Here is a 27980-nt window from a genome sequence, read left to right on the forward strand (position 1 = left end):
GATACTTCAGTGCTTTCACATGAAAGTTTATACCCAGAATTAAACTTTGTTGGTTTTAATGGTGCCACAGGTCTCAAACTTTGTTCTACCTCAGGATTCTGTTACCTTATTTTACTATATGGGTAGACCCAAAGTCTGATCGTATCAGATATCCAATGAAAATACAGTTTCACAAACATATGCTTATACATTTTATTTTACAGTAAATGCAATTGAGTTTATGAATAGCATTTTTTAATTTTTTGAATTTTAATTTGCAATATGAATGTTATTATGAATTTCATTTTACAATATGATTGCTGTCCATATTGTGCCTTCAACATACAGTGTTTCCCCAGATAACACTCTGCTAGGAAGCCCTAACTCAGGGGCAGAACTTATACTGTGTGGCAGCAATTCCTAAACGGGCATCTCCAGAAAAAAAAATCCACAAAGGGTTGGGGTAGGCCTTTTTCCTCTGCCTGAAACCTTGGAGAGCTGTATATGTTCATATCTTCTTGAAACAAGACCAGTCCCTGCCCGGAGGAATTTGCAGTTGAATATTCCAACGGAGGGACAGGCAGACAAGCAGAGATGGGTAGATGAAGAGGAGGAGGGAAAGAGTTGAGATCACAGAGGGGTTGGGGAGGGGGAGGGGTGTGGATCCCTGCCGAGGAGTCTTCTGGACTGGAGACAGTCATGGCATGGATGTGCTTTGTGGGCTAAATTGACTGCCCCAACCATGCCCTCTGGAAACAAGAGAAGACTCAGGCACTCCAGCACTGTCTTGAGTGTGTGGATTCTTTTCACCTATGTAACGGGTATGTAGGGAATGAGGACAGAAAATGGGAGAAAATTGCTCTGGAATGGTGGAAGAAGAAATGAAGAAGGGAATTTTCATTCTTTGTGTGTTCCTTGTGCTTCTGTTGATATCTGTTTCCATGCTGGTGTGTGTTTTACTTGGTGAAGTGTGTGTGTGTGTAGATGACTGAAAGGTAAGGGGGATGTAAAGTTTATAAAAATATGACTGGCACAGAAAGAGTGAAGAGAGATAAGCGTATGGTCTTTCTCTGTCTCAGGAGCTGAGAATTCTGAAGAATAAAACTGTTCAACAGAAAGTTCATGTTGGATGAATGAAAGCAATATTCCCTCTAAGCTGTGGAGTCTTGTGAGCAAAACTTCTACTTTGTGAGCTGCTGGCATTAAAGTTGTGAGCTACTGCATAAATTAGTTTGCTCTGGGGTCATTTTTCCTGAGCTAAGACAAAAATGTGTGAGCCGGAGGCTAAAAAACTGTGAGCTAGTTCACACTAACTCAGCTTAAAGGGAACACTGAATGAAGGTTTTCTTTTCGGTGCTTGCGGAATGCACTGTTTGTGAAAGGCTACAGTCATGTGACTGCCAGCTAAGATGGGATTTTTAAAAGCATCAGGCTATGGGATAGCTACATGGAGTCTCAATGCACAGAGGCAGTAATAGGTGGCTGGATACTGGGAACAACTAAAAGGGTTGACTGTCTTCTTCATGCCCTGTTTGTGACCTTCCCATTTGGCTGGTCCCTGCTGGAAACAGGATGCTGGAGTAAAGCCTGCAGATCCATTCCACTAATGGTACCACTTCCTCATAGTGCAAGGAGACTTCCCATGATGCCAGAGGTTCTGAGTCTCTTGAGTCAGGGCAATATTTCTTCCAAGGCAGGAAAACAGTGCTGTTAGTTGATCAAAAGAGGACAACCTAAAGGCAACCAGCCTCAGTCCCATCGGTGCCATCTCTGCCCTGCAACACCACCGGCTGTCCCCTCTCTGTCTGAGAGGTTTTTTTTAAACCCTCAATTATTGTCAATTATTTTGAAGAGCTGTCACTTCTGCAGGCACTTCAATTAATTCTCTGGCCTGGGAATCCATCAGAGGGGCTATTCTCATTCCACACAACACCCTGGGGCTCCACCAAGAGGAAGGAAAGAGGTGGCTAGGTACTCTGCAGTGGGATACACAGCCTCATTGTTTACTGCAAACTGTTCCTCTTTGGGTCAGGGCCCATAAGTTAATGGGTCAAGAGTAGAGTTAGTAATTGCTCATCCCCAGCCATCTCTGAAGCAGTTCTGAAAGAATTTTATCTGCCCAGAGCAATTCTGGTAGCAACTACTAAGGGATAGTCTCTATTTTCTGGTCTCTGTTCCTGACTAATCGTTTGTTGCCTCTATTTTTATCTTGTAAGAATTTGAGGTATCATCCTTCAGAATCAAGTGTCCCCTTTCCTCCACATAAAATCTCCAACAATTAAATTTCTGAATGTGTCCTGAGCCCTGTGGCACAGAGTGTTAAAAGCTGCAGTACTGCAGTCCTAAGCTCTGCTCATGACCTGAGTTTGATCCCTGGCCGAAGCTGGGTTTTCAGGTAGCTGGCTCGAGGTTGACTCAGCCTTCCATCCTTTCGAGGTCGGTAAAATGAGTACCCAGCTTGCTGGGGGGAAAGTGTAGATGACTAGGGAAGGCAATGGCAAACCACCCCGTAGAAAGTCTGCTGTGAAAACGTTGTGAAAGCAATGTCACCCCAGAGTCGGAAACCACTGGTGCTTGCACAGGGGACCTTTCCTTTCCAATGGATACAGCCTCGTCTTCAGTGAATAACCATGGGGGGGCATTAAGGTACTCTGCAAGTGCACAGATTGACGTTTAATGCCCTGTAGCTCCTGAATTTTATATTGAATTGTTGCCAATATATTGGAGAACAATTGTGTTTTTCTGTTACTGTGGTTTACTGAAATCCAGCCTCTTGACTTTTAAAACAATGAAGCAGCAATGCTTCAGGTCCTCACAAAAGAGAAAGGCAGGATGTAAACCTAAAAACAAACAAACAACCAAACTAATACAACCTAATTTCTCCCAGGAAACTGATCTCGATTGTTTGGAGATCAACTGTAACAGTAGGAGATCTCCAGGTGCCACCTGGAGGGTGGCAACCCCACCTACCTAATAGGGGTCTAATTATGAGGATAAAATTAAGAAGATAGAACTGTGTGTGCTGCACTGAGCTCCCTGGAAGGTGTGTGCAATAAGAATATACTAGGTGCATTGGTTTCTAGACTTCTCCATGAGTGGTATTGTGAAACAAAAATTGTCAATGGAAGACAGGCATAGCCTGTCAGGAAATGATCCCTCTCTTTTCTTCCAAGTTGCAGGAGCAGTGAAGGTATCAGTGGTGGCTGACAGCATCCAAGTGGTGCAAGGAGGAAGCGTCCTCTTGCCATGTTACTTCCACACCACGGCACCTCTGAACCGCCTCAACATTATCTGGACAGTTGTCCCAGCAGCAGACCCCAACCACCCACAACAAGTTAGTGACAGCAGGGGTGTTTTTTGTTTGCTTGCTTGATTTAGAGTCATGGTAGGGTTGCCAAGTCCAATTCAAGAAATATCTGGGGACTTTGGGGGTGGAGCCAGGAGACATTAGGGGTGGAGCCAAGATCAAGGCTGTGACAAGCATAATTGATCTCCAAAGGGAGTTCTGGCCATCACATTTAAAGGGACAGCACACCTTTTCAATTCCTTCCTTCCATAAGAAATAATAAGCATAGGGGCACCTTCTTTTGGGGCTCATAGAATTGGACCCCCTGGTCCAATCGTTTTGAAACTTGGGGGGTATTTTGGGGGGAGGCACTAGATGCTATACTGAAAATTTGGTGCCTATACCCCAAAAAACAGTCCCCCCTTGAGCCCCAGATACCTGCAGATCAATTCTCCATGATTTTCTATGGGAATAAATCTCCATAGGGAATAATAGAGTTCCCAGAAGACATTTCCCTCCCCTCCTCCCGCTTTCTGACGACCCTGAAGCGGGGGGAGGGCCTCCAAACCAGGGGATCCCCTGCCCCCACCTGGGGATTGGCAACCCTAAGTCATGGTCATTTCCATCCTTGAAGGTCCAGATTCCAGGGCCTAAGTTAGGGGTGGCCAAACTTGCTTAACATAAGAGCCACATAGAATAAATGCTAGATGTTCGAGAGTCGCAAGACATGAACATCAGAGTTCGAGAGCTAGAAGGAAAGAAAATAGAGGAGAGAGATGTGGAAAGAAAGCAACTTTAAAGTTGACTCGTTTGGCTTGGATAAGTGATTTAAAGAGACAAATGCCTTCTCCAAGCCAGCCAGCAGGCTGGTGGGGGCTTTGAGAGCCACACAATATGTGCAAAAGAGCCACATGTGGTACCCGAGCCACAGTCTGGCTACCCCTGGCCTAAGTAGTGTCATGACACACTGGAACTACATTTCCCATGAGGCTAGGTATTCACCTCGCCAAGCCAACAACACGATGCAAGAGGCCATGATATAGTTGCCAACTGTATGTTAAAAAATATGGGGGCAAAGTCTGGGGATGGCAGGATTTGGGAAGGAGGGAACCTCGGCAGGGTCTAATGCCTTAGAGTCCTCCCTCAAAAACAGCCATCTTCTCCAAAGCACCACATCTCTCTGTGGTGTGGAGATAAATTGTACTTCTAGATCTTCAAGCCCTATCTGAAGGCTGACTAGGACTAGCAAACAACTAAGGGAACGAGCCTTCTCAATCGCTGCCCCCCAATAGTGGAACCGACTGCCAGAGGAGGCCAGAGCCTTGCAGGACCTTGCCCAATTCCACAAGGCCTGCAGACAACATTATTTCAGTTAGCTTTTAACTGAAACTGCCGCTATATTAGCTTTATAGGATGCCTAAGAATACTGAATGCCATCTGTAACTGAATGGTAATTAGCACCGGATTGTTTTTAAATTGTTTAACTGTTTTAACTGTTTAATTAATGTTACATTTAATTGTTTATTGTGATTTTATTGTGTACTGTGAGCTGCCCTGAGCCTGCTTCAGCAGGGAGGGCAGGATACCAATTGAATAAACTAACTAACTAGATAGTTCAACTAGGAAGTTCACTGAGTGATCTTGGGTTAATCATTTTATGTCAGTCTAACCTACCTCGTAGAGTTGTTGTGTGGTGGGAAGAAATCATTCATGTCTGTCTGAAGTGAACTCTTCCAAGAAAGCATGAGAGAGAATTGAATCTGTCTTAACATCAGTCAGCCTATGGTTTCTTCAGTCACGGCACTTACTGCTTCTGGCAGACTCTCCAAAGCAGAGTTCTCTTCGCCAGCCTGCCTGTGCCTACAATTCCTGACTATTAGTTTATTACTGGAATATTGGCCACTAAGAATATAAGAAGAGCCCTGCTGGATCAAATCAGTGGTCCATCTAGTCCAGCATTCTGTCTCATACAGTGGCCAACCAGTTCCTCTGGAGGGCCAAGAACAGGGCACAAGGTCTTCCCCTGATATTGGTGCTGGGATTCAGAGGTTTACTGCCTCTGAATGTGCAGATTCCCTTTAGTCACCATGGCTAATAGCCACTGATAGACCTCCCTTCCATAAATCTGTCTAATCCCCTTTTAAAGCTGCTATCCCTGTGGCCATCACTACATCCTTTGGCAGCAAATTCCATCACTGCCCATCAGTTCCATTGAATGCCTTCAAGTTCTAGTAGTCTGGGAGAGAGAGAAAAAATTCTGTTTGCCAACTCTCTCCACCCCATGCGTAATTTTATAAACCTCTATCATGTCACCCTCTAGTTGTCTCTTTTCTAAATTGAAAAGTCCCATACTTCAGCCTTTCCTAATATAGAAGGTACTCCAACCCCCAAGCCAGTATTCCAAATGAGGCCACACCATAAATCTGTGAGGCATTATAATATTGGCTGTTTTATTTTCAGTCTCTTGCCTAATAATCCCTGAAATAGAGTTTGCCTTTTTCACTGCTGCAGCACACTGGGTTGACACTTTCATTGAGCTATCCACTGTGAACAAGATCTTTTTTCCTCAGCACATTCAGACCCAGTAGCCTAGTCTTGAATTTGGGATTTTGTTGTCACCATTATTCACTATAGCCTACTATCATCAATACTGAAAAGGGTCTGCCTTTAACTGGGGCTGCAGGGGACCAGTGTTCCCTCTAAGTTGAGTTAGTGAGAGCTAGCTCAGAGTTTTTTTAGCCTCCAGCTCACACAGTTTTATCTTAGCTCAGAAAAAATAGCCCCAGAGCAAACTAAGTTATGCAGTAGCTCACAGCATCAATGCCAGTAGCGCAAGAAGTAGAACTTTTGCTCACAAGACTCCACCAGTTAGAGGGAGAATTTCAGGTGACCAAACCAGGGAGATTCAAATCTTGTGCTCCACCCACTGAGCAAGGTCCCCTCCTTTCTCAGAGCCTGACCTCTCTTTCCCCCAAGGCCTGGGCTCACCTGGCAACTGCTTGCAGGACTTCCTGCACTGCAGGTGTGATTCAGACCCTTAGTCCAGCAAGGTTGGTCATCTCACTCGGGCTTCCTCTGCTCCACAGGTACTTGCTTATGAGCAGGGAGAAGTAGTGGAGAGCGTCTCCCGCTATACCGGCCGAGTGAGCTTTGCCTTCTCGCCGACCCAGAGTGCCACCATCGTCCTGAATGACACACGCAGCTCAGACAGCGGCACTTACCAATGCAGCGTGATGAACCCGCCAGATACCACCATGCCCAACATTGGGGTCATCCAGCTCACAGTGTTTGGTATGATTGCAACCCTCTTTAGTCCTCAGCTTCCCCGTAAATGCAAGACTACTAAAAGTAGTCATTAGTCATCCAAAGCTTTTATATTTATCAAGGACATATTTATGATACATAATACATAGATCAAGAGTAGAATAATTAAAATATTTCTCTTCTGAACGCAGTTGTATGAATTTACCAAGGTGGATTGTCTTACATTCAGGGTCGTCTTTGTTTTAGACCAATATTGGCAGGGCTTTTTTTGTAGCAGGAACTCCTTTGCATATTAGGCCACACACCCCTAATCCTCCAATAGTTTACAGGGCTCTTAGTACAGGGCCTACTGTAAGATCCAGGAGGATTGGCTACATCAGAGGGGTGTGACCTAATATGCAAAGGAGTTCCTGCTACAAAAAATATCGGTAAATTCGTCTTGGGAGGGAGAAAAACCTCAAGTAGGAAAAACTGCAGGGGAGAATTGGCCAGTGCAGGAGAAGTTAAACTCCTGCACATGTGGCAAGTACCATCAACTTGGTACTTGTGGCAAGTACCATCAACTATGAATTACTAACCCCCAAAATGTCCTCTTGTTAACAGCCTTGCTCAGGTCTTGCAAATGAAGGGCTGTGGCTTCCTTGACTGAGTCAATCCACCAATTCACCTCCTACGTCTTTGAGAACACCAAAAGATACTGGAGGTGGGCAGAAAGAGAAGATATGCTAGGCTGCCATCTACCTTATGACTGCTGCAGAGCCGAAGCAAATAGCCCTTCTCCCTGACCTTGAGAAATGATGCCATAACAAAATGGAAAAAGATAAGCTACCACCTATGTAAGGTGGTATTCTTAACTATGTATTCTTAACTTCAGTGACTCCCACTCATTTGTAAATTTATTATGTAGATGAGCTCTTGCAAAGCTTTTAGGAAGCAGCTCAGCTCTTGCCAAGCTGATCTTACTTGTTCTGATTATTGCTGCTTAGAATATAAGCTGATCTTACTTGTTCTGATTATTGCTGCTTAGAATATAACTGTGGAGTCTCTTCAGGATACATTCTCGCCTCTGAAGAGGGTAAGATGGCAAATCTGTCCATGCAGCAGCAAACACCGTTTAAGGCAGGTCCAAGAATGTTATTCTCTGTCTTACAGTGCCACCATCTAACCCTAGATGTTCCAGCGAGGGCAGTGGGGATGAGGGAGGCACTCTTCAGTTCTCGTGCACAGTGGATGAAGGAACGCCCATACCTACTTTTGCTTGGGAGAAAATCCCACCCACCACGCAGCCGTTGGTGACCAGTTATGAAGGTATTAAGTACGGGTGGGATTGGGCCAGGAGGAGATCTTAATTGTGAGACAATTGGTTGTCCTAGTAGCAGTAAGCAGAGATATTTAGTTTGCCACATTCAAAACTTACCTGCCCAGAGGTAAACTGTGACTGAATATGGATGCTTTGCTCTTAGAAGAAGATATTGGATTTATACCCCACCCTATACTCAGAGCGGTCACAATCTCCCCCCACAACAGACACCCTGTGAGGTAGGTGGGGCTGAGAGAGCTCTCTCAGAAGCTGCCCTTTCAAGGAAAACTCCTACGAGAACTATGGCTGACCCCCAAAACCATTCCAGCAGCTGCAAGTGGAGGAGTGGGGAATCAAGCCTGGTTATCCCAGATAAGAATCTTCACACTTAACCACTACCCCATACTGGCTCTCCTGGTTCATAGTGGCTGCTGGACTTGTACACCATGGTTTTTAAAGATCCATTACAAGAATTGCCTTGATGGATCTGACTGAGAGTCCATCAAGTTCAACATCTTGGTTCTAACAGTGGCCAAGGCATGCATACAGCTGCTTGCCCCCAGCAACTTGTATTCAGAAATACTCAGTCCTTGAATATGGATAAGCAGCATCTTGGACACTCTTCAGTGCAGATCCTGGTGAATTCTGCACTGCAAGACAGCCTCAGTTCCAGCCTTTCATCCAGCTGAGGTTCAGAGGGGGACTGCTGGCCAGTCATAGCAATGATGGCTACTTAGCCATCCTAACCTTCTGCTTGCTTTCCCTTTGGTTCTTGCATTCCCTGTTCTCATGCGGGGCAGATGACTACCACATCCTCCTGACCTTCCACAACCTAACGACAGAGGCCTCTGGTCTTTACTGTTGCACAGTCTCCAATATGCTGGGCTCGGTCTCCTGCTCCTTGGAGCTGCGGGTACATGTCGGTGAGTACGATGGTGCTGGCAAAATCTGAAGGGAAGCTTCTAACGGCAATGAACAAAATACCAAATACATAGTATGGCCTGATTGGGGACTGTATCATTTTGGGCGGCGACAGCAGGACTGCCTTGCCAAGACCTCTTTCCTAGTATGCTTATATATTTTTTAAAAAATGCAACAAAACCTCTCCCCCCAACTGCATGCTGCTAGCACGAAAACTGTAATCATTTGCAGGGAGTAGATCAGCCTACTTTACTCCACTGATAAAACCTCTCTTGGCCGCATTCACAGAGACATGCATTCAGTACAGCCTTAAGAGGGGGAGGGCATATGAAACTGGCATTCTCAAGTCACACCATCGCTCCATCTAGCACAGTATTGTCCGCTTGGGCTGGCAGCAGCTCCACAGAGACAGGAAGAGCTTTCCCAGCTTCCATACCAGTCCCAGAGTTGAGGATAGCAGGGATTAAACCTTAGCTTGTTCTGCATTCAGAAACCATGTGCTCCCCTCCTAGTGAAACCACCTTAAATTAGACTTCACCCAGCTATCTCTCCAAGACCTTGGGAAAGGTGTTTGTTTGGCCATTCTTGCTCTATGTGAGATCCTTTCAAGCAGATATCGGATTCTCAAACTGCAACCTTGAGTGTGCAAAATAGACACTCTGCCGTTACCTCTCCTTCCTGCATAGCAGTGTATCTAAATCTGTATCAGCGAGATTTGGTATTTGCAGTCCAGGTTTCACTTTAGAGGAGGGTTGGAACAAGCTATCCATGAGTGTCAGGTGGGCCATTTACCCAGCATGGCTCCTCCTTGGCCACCAGAGATTTTATTGGCTGTGCAGATTTTTTTTTAGGGAAGGACAGTGGCTCAGTGGTAGAGCATCTGCTTGGTAAGCAGAAGGTCCCAGGTTCAATCCCCGGCATCTCCCACTAAAAAGGGTCCAAGCAAGTAGGCGTGAAAAATCTCAGCTTGAGACCCTGAAGAACTGCTGCCAAGTCTGAGTAGACAATACTGACCTTGATGGACCGAGGGTCTGATTCAGTATAAGGCAGCTTCATATGTTCATATTTTAAAAAAACATTGCATTGGAAGCAGCTGCCACCGCAGCACAAAGATCTTCACTGTGTGGCTGAAATTAAGTTGCAGAAGCCACTTTGTGGCTGTGCCCACCACCCTGTGTTAGAATTCCAGAGGTGCCCATATGCTGATAAAGGCTGAGGACCTGCTGTAGAGGAATCACATTACTACGGATGCAGCATGCAAGAGCAAAAGCAGAGGCTTACACAGGCCCCTGCTCAACCTGCAGGGAAGAAGCTTTTTAGCTCAGAGGGTGTATGAGTCTTCCCCTGAGGCACAGCACCTTTTTAAGACAAACTCATTGGATCTGTTACCTAGCAGAATCCTTTGCAGATGAAAGATTAATAGTTGCATAGGAATTTGAATTGGGGTAGGAGCTCATGTGTAGCAGGGAGAATGCATAGCACCAACCAGAAGTTTCACTTCTTCCATGGTATCTGGAGTCAAGGTAGCAAACACAAGAGACAGCAATCAGGAAATCCTGAGTTCAAAGTCACCAGGTAGCTTTGATCACGATTTCCCCCGCCCCCCACAAACACACACATCCTTGTGCTTTAGACACTCAAAAGCCATATATGCTATGGATTTAGATCTGAAAACGATTTTGGGAAGATTTGCGTGCTATTCCCATACCCACTGAACAGAGGCTGTCTTTCTAAATCCCCTCCCTTACACAGCTCTTCAAAGCCAGTTTAGCGTAGAGATTAAGAATGCTGAACAGGTGGAGATTAATGGGCTAGACCTGACTCTGCCCTGAAACAGACTGAACTGGCCACATACACATTTCACCCTAAACTAACTCAAAAGGCCATTCAAGGATAAAATGAAGCAGAACCACATTTTGAGTTCATTTAGGGAAGGACAAATTTAAATTTTATACACGCAAGAAAGCTACATGAAGCCCATTGTCCTCCTTTGCTTTGAGCCAGCTATAGCCATTGTTCTGCCTTGCAGGCTAAGGTGAGCTGCAGAGGATAACTCAAGATGGTGGCACCTAAGTTCTAACGTCAGCACTCTTGCATTTCAGCCCCCCGTAGCAGCACCTCCCTGGTGGTGGGGATCACCCTCATGCTCATCATGGGCCTTGTTCTGCTGACCCTCTTTGCTCTGGTCCTGTGGCTGCATCATCACAGCAGGAACAAGTGGGAGGAGGATGACTCGTACAATGAGATCAGGTAAGCCAGCAGGGTGGCAAACCGCACGTGTTTGGGCCTTCCTTTCCTTGCGCACTCATCTGTGATAAGAGTTCCCAATATGAGTTCCAGTGTGCATTTAAGCTCTTCAAAAGCTGAGCCTGTCAAAGCAAAGCGCTGTACAAGGTAAGAGTGGAGTAGAACCAAAGAGTTTCCCACAAATTCCTAGAGTGTCCTGATGCAATACGTCACTTCTTGGTGACGTCATTGTGCCGCTCCCCGAGGGGGACTTGACAACCCTAGTAAAGGTTGTTTCAAAGAAATAAACAGCCCTAATGTGACTATCTGTATGTTACCTTCTCTAAGTCAGACTGATTCACTCACCCTCGAGTGAGGGAACCCTCCTGCTACAGCTGTTCCGGAGAGCACTCCTCTGTCTGCAGCCTCTTCAGAGAGAGCAGACTTCCTTTCCAGCCAGGCCTTTTATGTTTTCCTTCCAGGTCCTACCCCCTCTGGGCTAGTTTTCCCTCCAAAATTCTGCCACCTAATCAAAGGTACAGAAGGAATCCTGGGAGATGTAGGCCTATTAACAACTCCTAGGCAGGCTTCTTCCTGCCCTCTAGGCTGCACTAGGCGTCAGATCATGACAAGCTCTGAGAAAACATGGCACTGACCCAGGTTGCTGCTTGTGGAAGAGTGGGGAATCAAACCCAGTTCTCTCAGATTGGAGTCCACACACCTGGCTCAAAAGCAAAGTATATTGAACAAACTCAAATTTAATTTTATGCACACAACATTATAGGTTATTCTGAAAGGTCAGGTGGCAGCAGATGCGACAGATTTCACTTACATAAATTCAAATGGAAAAAAGTGTAATAAGATTATTTGGTGGTGTTGCCAGCTGTATGCTAAGTTATGTTAAAAGACATAAGGCTTGAAGATTTTCAGAACAGTGACAACCTTCCGCTGTGTCTCCCCCACAGAAACACCATGTTTTAGTTATCTGAGAGACCACGGTGATGTAGAGCTTGCTCAGGAATGAAGTATTCTCAAACCCTTAAAACCAAGACCAGCACCAACACTCTGCTTTAGAAAAACCATAGAACAGTGTAGTTTACATTCAAGAATTTTTAGATCCAGATCCGTTGATAACACAGTATGGAGCTGTTAGAAATGTTCTTACCTACTTGTACTTGCTAGCATATTACTAGCTCTGATAACTTAAATCAAGCTCAGTCAGCGGTTTGATAAAAAGTGCAAGGATAGATTTCTTCTTGGAGACCATGGCCTGGATCTTGCATAAAGATCACACAAGAACCATGGACCTTCCCTGCAACCCAACTGTTCCATCAAACCCTGATGTTTATTCCTGGGGTCATAGGAAAGATGTGGAACGATAGCCATATGATAAGTGGAGGTGAGGGTGAAAGCACTTCCTCTTGGGAAGATCTCTAGCTTCTAAACGCTAATTTGAACTAGAATAGGAATGGCCAGACTGCGGCTTGGGAGCCACATGTGGCTCTTTTCACATATTGTGTGGTTCTCAAAGCCCCCACTGCCCCGTTGGCTGCTTGGAGAAGACTGCAGATTTATACCCCGCCCTTCTCTCTGAATCAGAGACTCTGAGTGGCTTACAGTCTCCTGTATCTTCTCCCCCCACAACAGACACCCTGTGAGGTGGGTGGGGCTGAGAGGGCTCTCACAGCAGCTGCCCTTTCAAGGATAACTCCTGCAAGAGCTATGGCTAACCTAAGGCCATTCCAGCAGCTGCAAGCAGAGGAGTGGGGAATCAAACCCGGTTCTCCCAGATAAGAGTCCGTACACTTAACCACTACACCAAACGGAATGCATTTAAAGTTGCTTTCTTTCTACTTCTTCCTTCCTCCCAGACTTGACAATCTCTCATTTGGACGGTTGATTGTTTCCAAGAGTCCCCCTGGGGACATTTCTATATCCAGCCCTACAACCCAGCCTCTCTGGATCTTCACAAGCTCCACTCCCAACACCACTTATGCCCATCGGGAACGGAGACTCCAGCCTGGGACTGCGAGCCGGGTCATGCTTCCAGGAGGGCTAAGAGAGCCCACATTAGCACACCAGGGAAGGCAAATAAGCAACAGCCTTTCTGAGCATCACACATCCTCATCTGGAAGCGAGGAAGAGAAGCAACCCTTGCCCAGCCCTTCCCAGACGCCCACAGGATTCCTGGTGTAGTAGCAGCCACAAAACCTCCATGTGTGAACAGAAGCATTTAATCTGAGCCCGTATATGGATTTGGGAGGCTGGAATTTTTTTCCAGGAGAATCCTGCCTGACAATTCAACATATTTAAGGTGGCTCTGTGCTTTGTAAAGAAAAATACACCATTAACATGGAACATTTTGCTGAACACTGACTGCGGAAGTTGTTAAGGTTAGGATTACAAACATGAGATAGTAGAAAGTTATTTTGGGCAAGTGGCCCCCAAAAGTGAATCTCCAGCATCTTGTTAAAACAGAGGGCAAGCAGTTAGTGGGAAAGCCTCCCCATGTCACTAGACTGAGATAGTGACCCTGGACAGATAAGCTGATGAGCACATAATAGGGCAGCAGCAGAGAATTTCCAAGAGGTCCCAGGTTTTAATCCCTGGCATCTGCAGTGGGACGCTCTCAACTAGAAGGCTCTCTCTCCCTGAGACCCACAGCCAATTGAAGTGAGCTAGAATGAACCAGCAGTCTGTTAAAAAAAAAAGTCTTCATGTGATAAGCTACTCACCCAAGAATACTTAAATAAAAAGTCTGTGGTATCTCCATGCAAAAAGAAATCCATTTTCTTTATATTATTTCGAGCTACGCCTCTGCTATCCTTAAAAGCCAGATAGCTTCTGGAAGAGAATGCGTAAGAAATCTCCCCTTTGGTGAGCATGCAGGGAGAGAAGAGCCCAGCAAAATAACCAAATGGCTGAGGCCATCCTTCCCACTCCCCATGCCCATGATCTCTGCCCCCGTGAGCCAAACCAGGTCAACTTGCAGCCACGGAGGAGGAACAGAATACCCGCAAATGCTTTTCCGTTACATTTTTTAATTTAGAAATTTATGACTGCTTTTTTTTTTACAAAAAAAGAGAGAGAGGAAAAAGTGAATCGACTACATCAGTATCCCAAAGTGCCTCCAAGACGATAACAGCTTCTGCCTGCGGCACACTCACCTCCTTTTGCACTTGGCTTCCATGGTTCGAGATTGGAGTTAATCATCGGGCTGGGGCAGGCGAGTTCAGGTCAAGTAGGGGGAGAAGAGCTGTTCCTGGCACCAGCTCGGGTTCTCTGAGGATGGGGAAGGCCCAACTTCCCCGTCATGGCCTTACAGCAGGGAGGATGGAAGTTTACAGGCAGAGAGCCCTGACTGCAGGGCTCTTCTGTGCTCCAAAGGGTTAAACCCGAGCTAGACTGGAAGAGAGGCCCAGAGAAAGCCATAAAGCAGGCCCTGAGCTCACCTATCAGGATCAGTTCCGCAGCGTAACAGCACCAAGTACATGGACAATGCAGACATTCTGGAAATTATTTGTGGGTGGGAGGGACGGGGTTGGGAGAAGGGAACGTAGGAGAACGTGCAACGTGACTATGTGACTTTGCATGCATGTGGAGATGTGCAGGATAGTTTGAAAGCCCAGATGTGTGCTGCTGCTCAGCAAAAACAAAGAGAGACGCGGGGGAATTAATGGTGAGACAAAAAGACACAACCTGGGGGACCAATTCGGCTATAAAACAAGTACTCTGTCAAGAGTGGCAGCGTCCGACTCAAGGGTGGGGCCAGCCAAGGCAGTGAGGCAAAGCCCCAAGTTCAGTCCCTGGTCCCAGACCGATTTCGCTGCTTTCTGGTTCTGCTCAACAGAATGAGAGCCTGGCTTGGAAGCACCGGGGTGGGGCGAGGGGGCGGGATGAAGGATCCCCATCTTCTACTGTGCCAAAGAGTGCGGTGGTCTGAGCAGGGCCCTGCCAGACTGCTGCAGGTCAGTGGGCGTCCTTAATGATGATCTCCACACCGTGCTGACGCAGCTGCGCTCGCAAGATCAGGTTCTTGTTTTTCAGCTCTTCGACCTGCCCAGTGAGAAAGGAATGGAGAAATAGGCAAGAGGGCTGCAGCTGGGCAGGGATAGGAAGGGGGGGCAACTCCCTCCCCTTTCGCCAATGAAGCAGTGGACATTTCAAAGCCGTGTAGCTGCAGAAGCAGATCCCAGGGGGAGGGCAGCATTCCTGACCCGAAGGATGTCGGCTAACTTGTTAAATCGCCACACCCACAAAGGGGGAAAGGCTCCTGTGTCTTTTAAGAGCCCAGAGAGGGGAGACCAGGGCTTTTTTTGTAGCGGGAACTCCTTTGCATATTAGGCTACACCCCCGATGTAGCCAATCCTCCTGGAGCTTACAGTAGGTCCTGCAAGCTCTTGGAGGATTGGCTACATCAGAGGGATGTAGCCTAATATGCAAAGGAGTTCCTGCTACAAAAAAGCCAAGGGAGGAAGACTACTATTCTAGCACATGCAGCATCTCCAGGGATTTCAGCAAGAAATTCGTAGACGTCCACTGCACTGTCTCTGCACCCTAATCCCTAGACACTATTTTAGAACTGCCACAGATACTAATAAAGGGAACATGGTTAATTCCCCCCCTCCCCTTCCTCATGGGCCCTGCCTGGCTGCGCTGGGAACTCCGCTTTCACCTGCTGCCTCAAAACTTCGTTGTCCATCTGCAGCTGGTCAAGACCTTGAAGCTCCTCCGACAGTCGGAGATTACTCTGCCTCAGCTCCTGAATGTAGTCGCAAGCTTTAGACAGGATCCCACCTTTGCTCTGCAGAGAAACAGAAATTCAGCTGGACGAGGGGGAAGCAGAACTTTGCCTTGGGGGAGGAGGGAACAATTGCCTAAGATCATACCAGCCTGTGGAGCTACTTCCTGGTGGGACAGCCGACTCCTCTGGCTATGAGTGACCCCTCCTTTCCCCTCTTATTGTGGCCACTGATGCAATCACACGCAGACACACAACGCTGTTGCCCTGCATTACCTTGCCCTCCTCACAGTTGGGAAATGGCCCAGGCAGCCTCTCGTTTGTCGTGTGCTGCACAGAAGTAAAACACAGGCCCATTCTATAAGAACACCTCAGTCACTTTTCAGGACAACAAAGGCCTTCAACCCAGGACTGGGAAAGAAGCTTAAATACATTCTGATGTGATTTCCAAATTCTCAGATCCAGAATATGAAGTGAACCTATACACCATCGTTTGACATGTTGTCTGAATTGGGGGGGGGGATCTGACTGGCAAACCATGGTATTTATTTTATTTTTATTTTTTGCCCTCCCCGCCAAAACAGGCTCAGGGTGGCTAACAACATTGTAATATCAACAATAAAACAATAAGAGCAATCACAATAATCAATCAATTAAAAAGTTAAAAACAGTTTACAATTTAAAATTAATATAATTTTAAACAACAGTTTTGGTGCTAAATTTCATGCCATACATTCAGTGATGTTGGTTGAAGGCCATTCGAAATGATGTTGTTTTGCAGGCCTTGTGGAACTGGGCAAGGTCCCACAAGGCTCTAACATCGTCTGGGAGTTGGTTCCAGCAGTGGGGGGCCACAACAGAGAAGACTCTTTCTCTAGTAGCCTTCAATCTCACCTCCCTCAGCCCGGGGATTGCTAATAGGTTTTGTGATCCAGATCTGAGTACCCTCTGGGGAATATATAGGGAGGGACAGTCCCTAAGGTAGGCAGGTCCTCGGTATGAAGTAGGGTTTTCATTCCAGAAGTCCAAGCTCACTTTTGGTGCCATCTTAACTATGGGTTGTCAATTCAGGCATCACATGGAACCAGGGGCAGATAAGCGGACATATGGTTCTAAACCACGGTTTGTCTGTTGGCATATCTGGAAACTCAAATCACAGCCAGGGTATGCAACTGCAGTTAGTGCAAACTGTGCTTTGGTGTGATACCTGAATGGAACCCAGAATTCTCTGACTAACCAGATTTGTAGCAGAAGCTGCTCCCTGACAAACATAAAAATTTGCTCCATCATTATTCTACCAACCACTTGCCAGAGATGCTGTAGGCTGATCCTGCACTGAGCAGGTGGTTGGGACTAGATGGCCCCTTCCAACTCTGTATTCAATTATTCATCCCTGGCTAAGGGCAGCTATGGCCCCGAATTCTAGGATTCCTCAAGTAAGTCTTTTGGACTTAATATTTCTCACTGCTGAAAGACATACCAAGAGAAAAAACACTGCCCCATCTCTTTCTCTAAGTTAACCTCCACAACAAGATTCCACCATTACCTTGCACGTACTGAGTACAAAGACTTTGACGGCTGAATTTACTGGCCCAATTTATGTGGTACATGGTGGTACAGATAGATTGCCTCCGCCCTAGAGGCAGACCAACTCAAGCCCCCTTACCTGTCCAGACTTGGTGTTCTCCATTGAACAGTCCGGGATAATCTTGGACAGCTGCACAATCCAGTTGTTAATCTTGTCCCTGCGCCGACGCTCCACTGGAAGATGGGGATGAAATCAAACCCCGTGAACCAAGGAGAGGGGGGGGGGGGTCTTGTAATCATCCCACATAAAGTGGTTCAGAAGTAACAGCAAGCCAGGGTTGGCAGCTACGTGAATGAACCTAGGAGATCCTCAGGTTCATGTTCCATCCCAGCCCACCTGTAGCAACCAATTTCCCCCCCTGCTTCTGTGGCAAAGTCATATACCAAAACTGGCAAACTACAGTCTGTGCTCTCTGCAGACCACCACATTCCAGGTGTTTGGAATCCTGGTTTGTGCAGAGAGGACAAACAACAGTGATACTGTAGGTCATATCAGAAATCTAGCTATGCCTCTTCAGATCCTGTGCTCCTACCACTTCCTCCCTCCCCCCACCTTAAACTGGCTTGCACCTTATATTCCAAGTCTGAATTCTACCCTAGAGTGCCAATCAAGAAATCTGCATGATGGGGTCAGGCATAGAAAAGGCAGGTGCTTCTCACACACCTGGAACAGGACCGTCAAGTTTGCAGAAAAATCCCAAGAGTTTTTTAAAAATTAGAAATTTAACTCCCCTTTCCAAAAAAAAAACCCCCAACAAACCCCTATAGAGAAAGAATGTGCACAGGCACGCACATTATACCTGAAAAAGGATATTGTACAACTTGAAACAGTGCAAAAAAGAGCAACCAAAATGACGGACTGTGAGGATCAGTTACAGCCGCTTAGGGTTGTTTAGCTTAGAGAAAAGATGAGCAAAGGGAGACATGATAGAGGTCTATAAAATTATGCACGGTGTGGAGACAGTGGACAGGGAAAGCATTTTCTCCCTCTCTCATAATACTAGAACCCCGGAACATCTGCTGAAGCTGAAGGGTGGGAGATTCAATTCAGACAAGGAAATACATAAATTGTGGGACTTGCTGCTACAGGAAGTGGACAGCTATGAAAGGGGAATGGACACATTCATGGAGAATGGGAGCATTAGTGGCTATGAATCACAATGGCTATTAGCCATGACAGATAGCCACTCCTTCCAGCATCAAAGGCCATATGCCTCTTTAAACCTTTGCTGGGGAGCACAGGTGGAAGGATGCTGCTGCAGTCATCCTGCTTGTGGGCTTCCCAGAGGCAGCTGGTTGGTCACTGTGTGAAGAGAATGCCGGACTTGATGGACCATTAGTTTGTTCCAGCACAACTTTTCTTATGTTCTGATCTTCCAAACAACAATTTGACTAAGTTTTTGACTAGCATGAAACTAGATATGGAAGGCATTTCTACACAAGAGGAAAGGGTGGGGGCCAGTGGGAAAGAGGTGGGATTCTCCCTCTTCTGTTAAGTTCTCCTCTTGTTTGGTCCATAACCCACAGAGTCTGTGGGCTACAAATACAAAGGGGGCTAATGCATTAGGTGGACAAAGACATGTCATGGAACACACACTTCTCCCCTCAAATCAAAGCTACTAAGAATGCACTGACTATTCAATCTCCCCAGAAACTACTGCATGTTCCAAAAGAGGAGCAGGAATCAAACTACGCCCACCTGCTCAAAATATTCAACAATCAGGACATTTCCTGCAAGTGGATCCCTCATACACAGGGATCAAGGCCAACCTTTTATTGTTGGAACCCAGCTAAATGGCTTGCAACTGGGATGCTACTGCTTCCTTACCTTCGTTGTGTTGTGCTCGGCGCTTCTCATCCCGAGTCGTTCGTGGAGCTTCAGACTTCCTGCCAGTGAAGAGGAGGAGGGAGATAAATTTTAATACTTGTGTGAGCCAGAGGCCCACCCTCACATGCTGGAGAGAACTGCCCCAGTCCCACGCCACCCATCATTCTCAAGCCAGTCTCCAAGTTGAGTCAAGCAGTGCTGCCAATGCTGTTCCCCAAGGAAGAATACCAGAGACACTGGTGGCCAATCCCTAAAGCAGGAGGGGAGGGCGGCTGGGAAACAACAGAGCACTCACGGGGAATAGGGGTGAGTCCTAGGGGCAATAGACCTCTGTGTTCCACTCTGCAGAACCTCCTGCGGCGACATCATGACAAAAAATTGCCCTAGAGAATTTAGAATGAGAGAGAGTTTCAGGAAAAGAGGTTCACAGCCCTACAGGAGCTGCGGGACATTACTGAGCATCATAGTTATCTTAGTTTTCCACCTGGCACAAGAAGTATCTTTCCCTGAACAGCAGGAGGGATATCCAGGGATGACTATTGGTGTCGCCTGGAGTTACTTACTCAGCTTCGGCTTCTAATTTCAAAAACAGTTTGGTATTTTGTGCAATGGAGGAGGAAGAAGAAGAATTGCAGATTTATATCCTGCCCTCTCTGAATCAGAGACTCAGAACGGCTTACAATCTCCTTTATCTTCTCCCCCCACAACAGACACCCTGTGAGGTGTGTGAGGCTGAGAGGACTCTCACAGCAACTGCCCTTTCAAGGACAACCTCTGCCAGAGCTATGGCTAACCCAAGGCCATTCCAGCAGATGCAAGTGGAGGAGTGGGGAATCAAACCCAGTTCTCCCAGATAAGAGTCTGCACACTTAACCACTACACCAAACTGGCTCTCTCAGTGGTCTCAGCAACTGGTTTATATAGCCCACAAAGAACTTGTTCCACTTTGGTGGGGTGGTTCTGCCAGAAGACTGAGGAAGAAGCGTTCCCGCCCCCCCATCCATTTTGAAGAGCCCAGGCTACACTTGCCAGTAAGCTACTGGGGGTAGGTAGGCTTATTGCCGGATCTTTGGCCAATCTCACATACAAGCCAACCTGACTGACCAGTGCCTGTTGGCGTGGCTTGCCCCAGCAAGGCGTCCGAGTTCTGGGTTGTCACCACAGCGGTGGCTGTGGTCCCTGCCCCAGCCGAAGTGCTGGTGTCAGCCACCGCGGTGGCAGGGTAGTACGTATAGTGCGTCTCAGTGGCTGTGGCTTCTGTCTCAACTGCATCTTCACTGGTGAACGCACCTTGGATGACAGCCTGAGAAGACACAAAAGTGACAGAGTGAAGTGGCCCCTCCAGTCCAACTGCTATGGGCCCTTTTAGGTCAAAGAGGACAGAAAGAATATCAAGATGATCTTTCAGATGGCTGACCAGCTGTCTCTGGCCCCGTCAACCAGAAGCCATCAAAACAGAAACTGAGGGCTGGAGGGGAGAAAAACCTCTGCCTTCATAAGCCACTGTACAACTCTGATAACCACAAGAGGTGGCGGCGGCCACAAGCATAGACAGCTTCAGGAGGGGATTGGATAAACATATGGAGCAGAAGTCCATCAGTGGCTATTAGCCACAGCTTATTGTTGGAACTTTCTGTCTGGGGCAGTGATACTGTGTATTCTTGATGCTTGGGAGAGGGCAGAGTGGGAGGGCTTCTAGTGTCCTGGCCCCACTGATGTACCTCCTGATAGCACCTGGCTTTTTTGGCCACTGTGTGACACAGAGTGTTGGACTGGATGGGCCATTGGCCTGATCCAACATAGCTTATGTTCTTATCCGCCTGCAGTTGTCAACGTTTAAGTTGGCAACAATGACTTAAGATGGCCTTCCTTCTCCTACCCCACCGCCTTCTTATTTTACCTAAGCCAACACCTCAAGCAGCGCTTACCTGTGTCATGGATTGCGTCGCAGGATAGCCGCTGATGGCGCCAGAACCCTCCGTCTGCCCGTCCAGCTGCCCTTCGGCTACCTGTATCACCCTATACATCAACTAAAGAAAAGACCACAGGGAATTCTTCAGAGCTTCTCTAGAAGCAACCCCAAGAACCCACGCCCTCTGCAAATACCTCCATCTCAATACTCCTGCCTCAGCTCCTTGGATTTAGGACTTCTTGCTGCAGTTCTTAAATATTACTGGAAAATTTATGCAAAAGGTAGTTATCATGTCCAGCAGGGGAAACAGAGCCTTCCAAAAGGAAATGGAAAACCATTTTGAGGGTGTGATGATCTTTACGTCAGGTAACATGTATGTCTGGTGAAGTGTTGCCTCCTGTTCCCTCTAGGTGTACACTAGTGTCTTCTATAGAACTGGTAAAAGGAAGGGTGTGCTTTGGATACCAGCAAAGGGTGGAGCAGACAGAGGCGGTCCCGGGAACAAGGGTGTGTGATATGGCCACAATGCATACCAGGACCTGGCCCAGCATAAGAGACCTCCTGAGAAAGCTGTGTAAACCATCTTTAATTCTGTAACAGGAAGAAGGCAGGATATAATAATAATAAACTGTGGCTAACACACCAGTATAGAGACAGAAGGATTGAAGTTATACTCAGCCACAGTTCCAGTCTATATCTTAACTAATTTTTCCATTCTAACTTGCACTGTAAAATGTCTAGATGTTTTATTTTCATCACAGAGGTATCTAGACGGGCACCACTATGTACCCCACAGAGAACCAAGGGCAACGGCAGCTTTCAATCTATACTACAATTCAAGCCATGCACCGCTCTGGTCTTTCCCCCACTTCCACACACACCCATCAAAGATGAAAGAAAGGATACCACTCGCTGAAAGAAGCAAGCATGTCTCACCTGAGCACCCCCATTCTCTGTTCGGAAGACATATTTGATATTAGGGTCGGAAAAGGTTGTGGCTGACTGGATGCTGGCAATGGCCACGCTGGTGGGATCTTCCCCTGTAGCCACTGCACCTTAAGGAAAGAAAAAAAAGGATGCCACAAAGAGGGGAAAGGGAAGGGACAATGTCACTTATCAACTGCCTCCATGCTGCCAGCCGAGCCACTGTGGTGGTGGGACAACATCTGTATGGGACCCTCAGCAAGCAGTGCAGGGAAAAAAAGCACCTCTGCTGTCTAACCCTGCTGCAAGGGCTCAGCATTAATTTCCACTGGGACCTTGGCTGATTTTGTATTCGTCTAACCCAGTTTTCTTCAGGCAGTCTTGATTCATAATCATACAAATAGAAAAGCAGAATATAAATTAATCAACAACAAAAACTGAATTTTTAGGGGGAGGGGGTTGGCAGGGGGAAGGATGCTACCGGGAAAGGAAGTTGGGTGTGTGTGCATGTGTGTTAACTGCTTCCAATTTATGGTGACCCTATAAACTATAGACCTCTGAAACATCCTATCCTTAGCAGCCTTGCTCAGGGTCTTGTAAACGGAGGGGCATGGCTTCCTTTATTGAGTCAGCTCATGTCATGTTGGGTCTCCCTCTTTTCCTGCTGCCTTCAACTTTTCTTAGCATTATTGTCTTTGCCAGGGATTCCTGTCTTCTCATGTGACCAGAGCACGATAATCTCAGTTTAGTCATTTTGGCTTCTAGGAAGAGTTCTAGGGAGGAAGCTGGTACTGCCCTCCAAAAGAAATACACTGGGGGAGGGGGCTGAACTGCTCACCTTCCTGGATTTGCACTGTACCTTCTTCTGTCTCTGTAGCTTTTTGCTGTCTGAAAAGGGATAAAGAAACACATGAAAGGGGCAGCCTTTGGAAATACTTCATTTAAAAAAAATTTAAATAAAATATTTAAAGTATCTGTTTCTTTTTCTTGCTAGAACGACCTGGTAAGATAGGTGCAGGAATCATGCTGACGAAGGAGCGGGGGAGGAGGATATTAGATTTATACTGCATGCTTCACTCGGAGTCTCAGAGTGGCTTATAATCTCCTTTCCCTTCCCCTCCCCACAACAGACACCCTGTGAGGTAGGTGGTGCTGAGAGAGCTCTCCAGTACTGCTCTTGACCAGGACAGCTCTGAGTTATGACTGACCCAAGGTCACTCCAGCAGCTGCATATGGAGGAGTGGAGATCAAACCTGGTTCTCCCAGATAAGAGTCTGCATATTTAACCACTACACCAAACTGTCTTTGAACTAGGACAGATAATTCTGTCAAGTGATACTTGCCCCTGTTAAAGCCCCCATCTCAAAAAAACCAGGGTTTTTTTTTTTCAAAAAGAGATAAAACAAATGGCAGAACTATTGTGGTATGAACACTTTGATGATCATAGTACTCTGCTGTGGTGTGAGTTCTTTGTTTAAAGCATTTCAAAGATTTCATCACATTGATCCTGACAACAGTTCTGTAAGGTAGGCTAGTATTCTTCTCACACTGCAGACAAGGAAATGAGGTTGAAGGAGACTGGTCTGTCCAAGCCAATTAGCCAGGACATAGCACAACTGAGATTTGAGCCATGAGCCCTAAGGCACATTCTCTTAGCCACTCTTGTCAAGAGGAGGTCAGGACACACTTAGATACTCAAAAACCTACCCGAACAGTGGCAGCATACACAAAACACCCCCCAAAAAATCACAATAAAAAGCAATAAACAGCAGCAAAAACCCCCAAACTCAAAATAAAAGGTTACTGCAGAAAGCAGTAGTGAGCGTTAGATGAAAACTAGCTGTCTGGTGCCCAGGAGAACAGGACTGATGCCTAAAACTTACCTGTGACGGCACCTAATTAACAAGGCAGATGATGGTGTTCCATAAAAAAGGCAACAGAACAGAGGATGCTCCAACCAATCTAAATTCTCTAGACAAGGAGATATCAAGAGCCTCAGAAGAGGATTAGAACACAAGAAAATTTATGCAGGATAACCAATGCCCTTGGTGCCTGCTCTCATTTTCCAAGTCAAGCTAAACCTTGGAAGATCTGGGTTCAAATCCCTATTGAACCAAGAAGCTCACTGGTGGACCTTGGGCAGTCACTCTCTCATCTGACCTAAGATAAAATGGGAATATGCTCCTCAGAGGAAGACTGGGATAAAAACATGATGGTCATCTTAGCCTCTTACTCTCACCCCTTCATTTCTCTCCTCTGTTATGCATCAGTAGATCAGACCCTGGATTCTGCTTGTGAGTTCTTCAGAGCCTCGTCATCCAAACCCTGGGAAGTAAAAACAACAACACAGAACTATGAAGATGAAGTCTGATAGGCAAGGCCTGTTTAGTTGCCTCAGCCACAAAGCAATGTTAGTTCCAAAAGTAAAGGGGTACGAGGAGAAGAGGGTCCATCTGCAATTCTTCATTCCTGACAAGTGTTCACAAATGATACCTTAACATTGTCATAGATATCATACCTGGAATTCCAACAGCCACCAGGCTAGGAAAGAAGAAAACTTTGCTTATTGAGGAAGCAAAATTCCAAAGATCCAGAACTCTCACCCTTTTCTATCCCCATCTTCTATTTGCACAGCCTTCCATCCCCTCCCTCTGCTGTGCTCTCCCCTCCTGCTCCAAAAATATAATCTCAGATGGGTACAGGCAGCAGCTATTTTTGTTTCCACAATAAAGTGCTGTGTGTGTCAATGTGTGCTATATATTCATCAATAGCAGCAATAATGATGCCCCTAATAGCTGGGTGCATGTAAGCAGTTTAGGCAGGATTTAATTTCTATTAGCAACTATGCCAACTCACATCATCCAGACACCAGAGAGCAAGAAGAACAGAGCAGCACCACCCCAAGATCTATGAATCTTGCATCCCACATCTCTCCCTTCCCCACATTAGAACTTTAGATTGCACCCAAAATTATAATAAACTGTCAGAGGTCTGGAGGTTTCCCTGGTTGTTTTGTGGAGATTTATGTATACCACTGTCATTGTATAAACAAGTTCAAACAACTGGAGAAAGAGAATATTATTTTATCTGCCTAATACATCTTTCCTGCTCTTCCTCAAAAGAGATCAGGGCAGCCTACATTGTTCGCCCTTCTCCAGAGGGATTGAATGAACACAGGATACAGCGATGGATGAGGAGCATTAAAAAGGTGGGAGAAAAGAACATGTTCCAGGAAGGCTATCCACAAAGATCTTTTCTTACTTTTGACTCTTTGATCTTCCCATCACCTCCTGAAATCTAAACTAATTTCTTCAGGACAGTGACCCAGTTTCCTTCCCCCCCACACCTGACTGTGCCTCCTGAAAGCATTTCAAAGGCAGCAAGTGACCTGCCACACAAGAAGCTGTCTTATTGAGAGTCAGTTATCTACACTGATCGGCAAGAGCTCAAGGTCTCAAGAGTTGGTCTTTAACATCTATATGCGCCCCCTTGGTCAGATAGCACAGAGGTATGGGCTGGGTTGCCATCAATATGCTGATGGGATGGCCGGTCTGGCTGTGTCCCAGAAAAGCTGGACACGCTGCAAGCCGTGGCAGGATGGCTTAGGCTGAGCCGACTGAAGTTGAATCCTTTGTCTGGAGGTCCTTTGCCTGAGTTGTGGTGGTCTGGGCAGGGAAATCCCTTTACCAGCTTTTGATGGTGAGCCACTGACAACGGTGCATAAGGTTAGAAGCTTGGAGGTGCTCCTGGAGCCTGCCTTGATAATGGAAGCCCAGATAGCAGCCACTGCCAAATCTGCATTTTTTCATCTTAGCCGGGTGAGACAGTTGGCCCCCTTCCTTGAGCGCAACGACCTGGCAACTGTGATCCATGCAACGGTCACCTTGAGGTTGGACTACTGTAATGACCTCTACTTGGGGCTGCCCTTGTCTCGAACCCAGAAACTCCAGCTAATGCAGAATGCAGCAGCCAGGCTGTTATTGGGCCTTCCTAGGTGGGAGCACATACAGCCGGGACTACGGGAATTGCACTGGCTGCCAGTAGTATACTGGATTTGCTTCAAGGCGCTGGTCATTACCTTTAAAGCCCTATATGGCCAAGGACCTGCTTATTTTAGGGATCATCTCCCCCCACACGTTCCCCAGAGAGCACTTAGATCTGGATCCCAAAACTTACTATTGATCCCTGGGCCGAGGGAGGCAAGATTAAAATCTACCAGAGAGAGGGCCTTCTTGGTAGCAGCCCCCTACTGGTGGAACCAGTTACCGGAAGACGTGAGGGCCTTGCGGGACCTTGACCAGTTCTGCAAGGCCTGTAAAACCACACTCTTCTGGTTAGCCTTTGATCTAGAGTTACTGTTACTGTGGGAGAAAATGTAAGAATACTGAAGTCATCGGATGCAAAAAAACTACATATGATATCAGCACCAGATTGCTTTAATAATTGTTTAATTATTGAATTTTAAATTGTCGTATTAATGTTCTGCAATTTTTAAACTGATTTCATTTTATTGTTCTGAACTGCCTGAGCCTACTCCAGCAGGGAGGGTGGGATATAAATAAAAAAATAATAAGCAAATGGCAGGATGTCCAGTTGCTTGCCCCCCCACCTAACCTGTGCATTTGCCAACTGTTTCACTGCAATAGCTTCTAATAATTTCTCCTCAGACCACTGGTCTAGCTAGTTCTTCTCTGGCTAGCAGCCACTCTCCAATGTCTCATGCAGAGAAAAGTATTTCCCAACACCTGCTCCCAGAAATCCTTTGAAAGATCAGCAACAGAACCTCCAAGGCCTTCTGTGTACAAAAGGCAGGCTATGGATTCACCTCAGTGAGGCAATCGGCCTCTTCTGCTCAGCACAGTCTACTCTGACTGACAGTAAGTCTTCAGGGTCTATTCCAGCCCTGTTATCCATTGCCCTTTTAACCAAAGCTGCCAGGAATTGGAACCAGGCTCCGTTCTGCCTACAAAGCCATTTTGCTGCCTTTTGCAGCTCTATCATCCTTTTAAGTGGAGACCAATATTCCCTCTAAGCTGTGAAGTCTTGTGAGCAAAAATTCTACTTTGTAAGCTATTGGCATTAAAGTTGTGAGATACTGTATAAATTAGTTTGCTCTGGAGTCATTTTTCCTGAGCTAAATATGTGAGCCAGAGACTAAAAACCTGTGAGCTAGCTCACACTAACTCAGCTTAGAGTGAAAACTGGTGGAGAACATGACCACACACCGGCTCACTACAAGAAAGGCAGAGGGCTGCTCCACCCGGCCACAACAACTCGAGTTAGCTACCCCGTGGTGCAGAGCGGTAAAGCTGTTCTACTGCAGACTGAACTCTCTGCTCATGATCTGAGTTCGATCTCGGCAGACGCTGAGTTCAGGTAGCTGGCTCTAGGTTGACTCAGCCTTCCATCCTTCCGAGGTCGGTAAAATGAGTGCCCAGCTTGCTGGGGGGAAAGTGTAGACGACTGGGGAAGGCAATGGCAAACCACCCCGTAAAAAGTCTGCCGTGAAAACATCGTGATGCGACGTCACCCCAGAGTCGGAAACGACTGGTGCTTGCACCTTTGTTCGCCGCAGCCGCTCCCCTTTGCCTTGGAGAAGCAGCTGCAAAGAAACAAAAGCTACTCTTTCGGAGGCGGCGGCCTCCAGCTTCCCCCTCAGACAAAGCCGGCGCACCTCCTTTGGAGCAGCAGGCCGAAGACCCAGCTCCCCTCACTCACCAAGCCTCGCCTCACCTCCTCCGGGGGAAGCCAGCCTTGCCCGCGGCTCCTCAGACTCCCGAGGCCTCCGAAATGCAGGAAGACGGACGGGCGAACTCTCCACAGCGCCGGGCCTCTCCCCCTTAATCCGGTTGGAGGTTCTCCGGGAGGGGAAGGCGCCGTCCAGGCCCAGTCTTCGACCAAAATTCTCCGATCGGGGTGGGATCCGCTGCAGCGTGTTCCGTCACTTCCGACCCAAACGTGTTTACTTCCGGTCAGGCAGGGCGCAGCCGACGCCCGTACTTTGGGGGTCCT

At 46.9% G+C, this 27980-nt stretch overlaps 2 protein-coding genes across 14 annotated transcripts; one reads left to right on the plus strand and one right to left on the minus strand.

The window, feature by feature from the left end:
- The first annotated feature begins 651 nt into the window (after window positions 1-651).
- On the plus strand, window positions 652-14437 carry LOC132581769 (immunoglobulin superfamily member 11-like). Its single transcript, XM_060253178.1, has 7 exons — window positions 652-800; window positions 3153-3313; window positions 6352-6556; window positions 7682-7837; window positions 8630-8752; window positions 10853-11000; window positions 12848-14437. The coding sequence occupies exons 1-7, from the start codon at window positions 722-724 to the stop codon at window positions 13170-13172; spliced, it is 1197 nt and encodes a 398-aa protein (XP_060109161.1). The 5' UTR covers window positions 652-721; the 3' UTR covers window positions 13173-14437.
- Window positions 14001-27947, minus strand: USF1 (upstream transcription factor 1). 13 transcript variants are annotated; one of them, XM_060253211.1, is made up of 12 exons: window positions 27702-27941; window positions 24208-24293; window positions 22807-22856; window positions 21981-22093; window positions 21061-21162; window positions 20228-20435; window positions 19428-19515; window positions 19133-19191; window positions 17384-17478; window positions 15994-16047; window positions 15652-15780; window positions 14001-15032 (listed from the first exon to the last, which is right to left on the minus strand). In XM_060253211.1, exons 2-12 carry the CDS (start codon window positions 24213-24215, stop codon window positions 14946-14948), a joined length of 993 nt encoding a protein of 330 aa, XP_060109194.1. In that variant the 5' UTR covers window positions 24216-24293; window positions 27702-27941; the 3' UTR covers window positions 14001-14945. The 13 variants fall into 13 exon arrangements, with proteins under 13 accessions (XP_060109194.1, XP_060109187.1, XP_060109222.1 ...); XM_060253204.1 differs by having other exon boundaries at window positions 27687-27941; XM_060253239.1 differs by having other exon boundaries at window positions 20237-20435; window positions 27702-27939.
- Window positions 27948-27980: the final 33 nt, after the last annotated feature.

The sequence above is a fragment of the Heteronotia binoei genome, chromosome 1, assembly GCF_032191835.1.
Source record: "Heteronotia binoei isolate CCM8104 ecotype False Entrance Well chromosome 1, APGP_CSIRO_Hbin_v1, whole genome shotgun sequence".
NCBI lineage: Eukaryota > Metazoa > Chordata > Lepidosauria > Squamata > Gekkonidae > Heteronotia > Heteronotia binoei.